Source organism: Apaloderma vittatum, unplaced genomic scaffold (genome assembly GCF_000703405.1).
Source record: "Apaloderma vittatum isolate BGI_N311 unplaced genomic scaffold, ASM70340v1 scaffold32473, whole genome shotgun sequence".
In the NCBI taxonomy this organism is placed as follows: Eukaryota; Metazoa; Chordata; class Aves; order Trogoniformes; family Trogonidae; genus Apaloderma; species Apaloderma vittatum.
This window is the reverse complement of record NW_009710365.1, coordinates 1-6976: the sequence shown is the minus strand read 5'-3', so window position 1 is coordinate 6976 and position 6976 is coordinate 1. Positions and strand designations below refer to the sequence as shown.

General features: G+C 41.0%; 1 protein-coding gene across 1 annotated transcript in view; it reads left to right on the top strand.

Annotated features, from left to right (window-relative positions):
- Positions 1–6968, top strand: part of LOC104272320 (RNA-binding protein 24) — a gene marked incomplete at its 3' end in the record, with an annotated part of 7709 nt that extends 741 nt beyond the window's left edge. Inside the window, exons 2-3 of the mRNA XM_009867284.1 lie at positions 482–536; positions 6908–6968. Of these exons, the coding sequence (XP_009865586.1) occupies positions 482–536; positions 6908–6968 (116 nt within the window). The remainder of the gene's footprint in view (positions 1–481; positions 537–6907) is intronic.
- Between the last annotated feature and the right edge of the window lie 8 nt (positions 6969–6976).

Genomic DNA, 6976 nt, shown 5'->3' with positions numbered 1-6976 from the left:
GGGAAAGAAGGGGTTTATGCCTGGGTGCTCAAAGAACAGAAATGAAGTTAGGTTTTGACCCCCATGTCTCGTCCTCGTAAGCGGAGATGGCTTGAATTTAAGTCTGTAGAAAGGACACGGTTACACTGATAGATAGAAAGTACCATATGATCCTTTGGAGGCTGATGGTAGGGACCAGAACAGAGCACGAAATAAACTGAGTGAAACCCTCGTGCTTGTTTTTTTAGAAAAAGTCATTGTTGGAAACACCTCCAGGAAAGCATGCGTTTTACCGTTTGAAGTTCCGTATGCACGTGCGTGTGTACGTATCAATTGATACATTTTGATTTTTAATTCTTGGTTCTGCTGCCTTTCAGACATCATCACTGGAGGTGGTTAGTGAAGGCTGTTACTCTTGTATTGTGCGTCCGTGTGTATATGTAGCATAAGTAAGTGGCCAGAAGGAACAGCCATACCGAGAATGTGGTGTTTTTGTTGGTAGGTTTTGCCTTTGGTGTCCAGCAGCTTCATCCAGCTCTCATACAGAGGCCTTTTGGGTAAGTCTGTTCAATGGGACCTCAAACAGGGGAGGAAAAAGTCTTTCTTTTGTGTTTTGTTTGGCTTTTTTTAAAGAAAGAAAAAGCATAATCCTTGAAGGCCTCGTGCAGTAGCAGCCTTATAAACTCAACAGCAATGCTGAAGTTCTCAGACTTATAAATGTATGCCCGTAAAACGCACTCACCTTGTCGGTCATGTTCTAAATGCCGCAGCTGAGTCAAGTTCTGCGGGACGTGTCCCTTCCACCTAAGCAGTCCAGTCCCGTTTGGCCCTATGATAAAACAAAGGAGGTATGACTTGATGCAAGATTGCTGTGCCCCATTTCTCTTCTTTCAGCTTGACTCAATGTTATTTATCTCTTTCTAATCTGACAGGGCTCGTTTACAGTTAAGATAACTGATCAGAAGGATATGATGATAAGAGGTGGAATAGTTCTGTTTGGAATTAAACTCTGTAACCAGTAGACTCAAACAAGCTAAAATGGTGATTAACGATGCATGTATGTTTTTTTTCATATAGTCAATAGACCTCCGTGTGCTTTTTTTCATTTATTTATTTATTACAGTAATGAAGTGGTGTTGATAGCTAAACTGTGTGCTTTTATTTAATTGAAAGAGCTGTAGTGAAAGTTGTTTGGGGGGGGTCTTTTTAATTTGTTTTTTTGTTGTTGAGGAGTGACTTTGCCATGGGGAGCAAAGGGCCTTTTTTTTTTTTTTCCTTGCTTTCAAGCTGTAGCCTGTGATTTTTTTAACCATATTTTGTAGTGAGTGCTAAATTGTGTGACTTCTTGATTTTTTAAGTAAATCAACGTATTGCTTGCATGTTCATAATTTTTGGAGGGCGGTGGTTCTTGGGAGGGGTGTGGAGCTCCTTATTAACAATGTGCGTCCATTTGGGCTTTCTAATTTTGAGATTTATCTTTTCTCTTCAATCTGTCTTTAATATGTAGCGCATTTCTCCTCTATTTGAGTATACTATTCCTAAGTAGATCTAACTCTTGCTTCTTATTGGCATATAACTCAGAAGTGAAGTCTGCTTTAAACTTCCCATACAGTGTCACTTCACTAATGCCCGCTGACTGAGAAACTCATTGCAAAATAATGCATTTTGCTAATTAATGAGTAAGCTAACAATAAAGTACGGAAAATGCGTCACAAATGTATTTTGTTTATTTGACTAGAGTAGCTTTAGAATATCGTACCTATCTGTTATGAAGCAGTGATAGTTTCTTGGTAGTTTGATTTGTCAAAACAGTAGTAAACAGTTCCTGTCCTAAAAACTGTAGGAAAAAGTTTTCTAGAAACTTTACCTACTTTTAAAAGAGAATGTTCATTTTTTGGAGACCTGTGGAGAGGTGGTGGAAAACTCTCCATCTTCTTTTTTTTTCTTTTTTTTTCCTTTTTACGATTATCCTCTACTGTATTTTGTTTGATTCCTGTGAAGTGCGAGGAGGCAGGAGTGCGCATACAGCAACGGGTTTACAACCCCTGCGCTGAAGGAGGCAGGAGGTGGAGCAGGCTGTCTCCAGAGCTGTTAAAGCATTTGTTGCAAAGAGGAGCACGTGGACTGCCCGCGCATCAGCCCAGGAGAGACTCGGGATTTGCTGGGCACAACAGACAAGGAGAACCTGTGGCGATCCGTGGCTAAAAGGACTGTGCAAACGTGGGGCTCCTTCTTGCTTGGCTTACCCAGAGCCAACGACAGATTGTGCAAGTTGGGTTTCAGTCAGGGAAATTCGTGCAGCAGGCTGAATAAGGTCTTGTTTCTAATGCAATGGGCAGAAATCGGAACAAAAGGAATGCTGGCTGCAGGGTCACCTATATATGAAGTCGGTCATTTTTCATCCTTGGCTTTTGCCTTCTTTTGCTGTGTGCAAACAGAGGAGATGACTAGTATTGCTTCTTCCTCCACATTTCCAGTGACCCGTACCTTCTCTAAAGAACGTAGTTCGGATGAAGGAGAACAGCATTCATTAGGAGGAATGAACATCTTCATTCCCTGTATTCCTCAACAAGAAGAGAGGCTGTTTCAGTGCTTAATTGAACCTACTTGCATTGAAGAGTTCCGTCTTAGAGGATTGCACTGAAATGTCTGGTCACTTTAAAGCCTTTCTTCCTCCTGTGCAGTTGACTTCTTATAAGTACACTTTACTAACAGACTCTATACAATGGGTTGTAGTGATGATTCACTACCAGTACTCTGCTAATCCATACCAAAAAAGCTCCAAATGGTCTGTGTTGTTTGTTTATTTTCGACCAGAGTGCAAATTAGTGAGGTGCTGCCATATTCTGGTCTGGTCAGCGGTGTTTTGATACGGTTCCCCACCTATCAGACCAGAAACTGAAAATAACTGGATTAGGTTACATTACTTTTTCTGAGGAGATGCAGCAGTACAATATTCTCAATTAGGTACAATATTATTGGGATGGAGGGAGCCAGAAACTAGATTAGCTTCAATACATGAAGCATTTAAAATGCTGGGAATTTTTTATTTAGTGCTGCAGAGAGCAGTTCACCCACTAAGTAACATTTCTCCTGGCTCTTTGCATTCAGCATCTGTCTCACTGTTGGGGTGTCACACAGAAAGGTGTTTCATCACAGGCTCGTTATCTACACAGCTTTGTTTCCAGGACTGTTAATTAAAATACTGTCTCTGAATTCAGTGGGAATTTATGGAGGGCGAAGACGATTTGGCCTCCTAAGATAGCTTTCCTTGCTTTGCTTTTGTAATATTGGTGGGAAAATACGGGGTTATAGAGAGGTATTGGTATTTCTCTGTTGGAGACATTTTTTTCCCTTTATTTTCTGCTGAAACCTTGTGTACCTCAGTCAAAATGAGAACATGCTCACTGTTGTTCATTCAGAGTTAAATCTAAAGTTATTCAGCTCATTATCAAATGGTTGGCTGATACTATGTGCTTGGCGTTATCTTCCAAGAGTGAAATACTTCTGCCCTTCTTAGAGAGAAGGAAAAGCCTTCTCTTTAGTTTATGCTCAAAAAGACCTGTATGATACTAGGCTACGGATCATCTGGAAAGAGAGAGTAAAGCCAGAACAGTCAGAAGTTAACCAGGAGGACATTAAATGTCCTCCTAATCGTGCCAGGCAAAGGGAGCATATTAAGGGTCTTGTATGTCTTGCTGTTTACATAACCTATTTCTGTTCTAAGGAAAGCTGTGCACTGGTGAAAATCTGCTCTTTAATTCTGCTTACAAAATCAGATGCTGCCACGCAAGGGCCAAAGCAAAACATTCTGCTGGCAGTCAAATATCTGCTTTTGCAAGAATTTCACATTGAGAGGCAATGACGTGCTACTGCAGCTCAATTTCTGTATGCCACAGCTCTCTGCATTAATCTAGAAAGCCCCTTTCTTTCCTTTGAAACAATCAGCTTTCGCTTTTTTATTGCCTGTGGGATAATTTTTGAGGCCTTAGTTAAACACAGCTCTGTTATAACAATGACAAAGGTCTTAAGGCACATAGCAGGAGTGCATGTCATTCAATTTTGAATATCCCAAAGCTTCAGTTACTGCTAAAGTTAAATGTGACTTCCCTTTAGTGCAGAAGCATAAATCAGTAAGTACACGATCCCAGATAAAAACTACTCCCAGGAAAGAAAGCTCGTGTATAATTTTCACACTCTTACTCTCAAAAGTAAAGCAGCAGCTTTTATTTAAAACTAAGGATACTAGGGATTTCCAGCGTAACAGGGAATTGCGTTTTCAGCTCTGGACCTGGCAGAGCATTAAAAGCAGTTGGGTTCTGAATGGCTGAGGTCTACACGTGCTGGCCTCCGCAGTAGGTAGACATTTACTTTGGCCATATAAAGCCATTTTACTCGACTCAAAGAAACAGTTGTAGCATGACAGATGATCAAAAATAGCCCCACTGCAGCTTACGCTGTCAATCACCATGTGTGAAATGGCACGGGGCTGCGGAGCCTGCACAGGGTTTATGTTTATTGTAGGGTAGGATGTGGAAAAACAGATAACGTTTCATAACTTCACCACCTGTTGGCTTTTTGGCTTCAGTAAAACGAGTCACAAGAGTTGAAGTGGGAGCACATGTATCTTTCCGTCTCGTTCAAGGATATGGCCGAGTGTCCTAACATCTTCAGAAATTCTCAGTTACACCAGCGCAAGCTGCTAGAGAAGCTTGCTTACCATCTCTTTGGTTAGAAGTACTCTCTTTCGTAAATGCTGCAGGGAAAGATTCCTTTGCTGTGGGGTTAAATGGCCTCAGGGATGCAGAAGAGTCTCCCAGTGACTTCAAATTTAGTTTTTTACCGCTTTCCTTAATACTTAAAAAACGAGGTGTTGTGTTTATTAGGACTGTACTCGATCAGTGACCAACACAAAATGCTTATTTGTGCTCATCCATTTGGTAAGGGGAGCTCAGGTAATTACGTGTATTTAAATGCACAGAGCCAGCTTAACTATGCTTCAAATGCGGTTCTGGCTAATCACTTCATAAATTAGGGGAGTGTTAAAAATCCAACTTGCAGTTTTGTTTTACGTTTTCCTTCCCTCCTCAATCCCTATTTGTCACTTTTTTTTGTCCCCTTCTTTTTCCCTCCTTTCACACAACAGGAAACAAATTTCAGTGACACGTTGGGGTTTTATGATTGTGGTGTTGATGTCTTAAAATTGGCAACTGAACCTTTCTCTCTGCTAATATTCCCATTCGATCAACTAAGCTCTTTTTTTCTTAAAAAGAAAACTAGGCTGTTCTAAAGCCTGACTATTGCTCATTTTAAACTCCGTTCTGCTGTGAATCTAGTTGACAGTGCCCCTTCTGACTGAGGTGTTTTCTTGCTGACCGCTTAGGTAAATCTTGAAGTTATTTTAAAAATGAAACAAACAAACAAAAAAAACCCCCTCCTTTCTGTTAAGTTTTCGATTTGGAGAAAAGAGGACAGTTTCTGCTGTGGTAATTTGCATCTGTGCTTATAGTGTGCTAAAAGGTTGGTGGAGTCTCTAGACTTGTCTGTAAAGGTGAAGTTCAGGATGAAATCGTAAATCAGCACAAGCAGTTTTTCATGGATTTATAAAGATTCATGGACTGGAACATATATGAAGGACTTCTCTGTGGAAATCCAGATGTAAGACAGGGTTCTGAACATAAAATAAAAATTTTATTGAGTATTTTGTTTTTAAAAATCACCTGCTTTGATAAAATACAACCATGAGATGAACTTGCATGTACACTCGTATGCTAAGACAACGCTACGACCTATTTGCAAAGCTGAAAGGCTAAGTCAGCAAGCCAAGGAAGCGAGTTTTATGACCTGGACACGATGGGAAAGCGTGTGTACTGACTTGTTCAGAATGGTTATTTCTTAAGCTGTCAATTTGTTTTTCTTTTCTTTTTTTTCTTTTTGCTTTTGTTAAGCACCAGATCTATTTAGACTTAACCCTATGCCCACCTCCCAAAAAACTCTATGCTGTATGTCTTGCATAGAAATAAACAAGCTGGCACAAAACAGGACATCAGTGGCCTGATAACCAAACAGGTTTGACCCTTGTGTCCTTATGAACTTTTATAAAAAGTGTGATGCACATGTACTTAGGAGTCACTGTTATGGATTTTAATAGCATCTATGTAGCTTCCCCTCAATGGCCTCTTGTGACGGAGTGAGCTGCACTATCGTTCGTTTGGAAAGTGTGATTCTTGCTGTGTTTACCACACTTGTGAACTTTCATTTAAACTCCTTTGTCGCCTGTGTTGGTTTTTTTTTTTCTTATTTTTAATAAGGGTGACTGAGGTTGCAGAGAAATTAATGTGTGCTGAGTCTGCAAAGCAACTGAAGTAGGGTTGCCACAATACACTCTCCCCCCGACTCCCCATGAAGATTTTACATAAAGTCAGGGTTCAACTGTTTTGTTGCCTTACTGGCTATTGTCAAACGCCTTATAGCGATGCTGTCAAACTGCTCAGTTACTAATAATAAAAGGATCGCAGGAAATGATTTTACTAAGTGACGAGTAGTTAATTGAGAAGCAGAGTAATAAGAATGACTTACAGGTGATTCGAGAAGCAACCGCTGCAATTTTTCCCCAGGGAATAATCGAGCTTACTCCTTCAGAGTCGCCTTAAAGCTGGCATCAGTAATCCTGGTCCATCTAAAGATTTTTGTACACTCGAGGAGCATTAAACCCTCTTGATGAACTCGGCTACGATGCCACGCTTCAGAGCGAGGCACCTCTCTGGGCCAGCGAACTGCGCATTGGTCCCCTGAGCCTGGTTATTGTGGCAACCCTATACACATAACAACAACTAAATTGAGTTTGGTTTAGTTCGGAGTACGGATTACGACGCTTCGGCGCCGGCCTCGCCTCCTGGCTCTAACTGCCTCTCCCATCTTTCAACAGGATACCCGCTCACTATGTCTATCCACAGGCTTTTGTGCAGCCAGGAGTCGTAATCCCTCATGTCCAGCC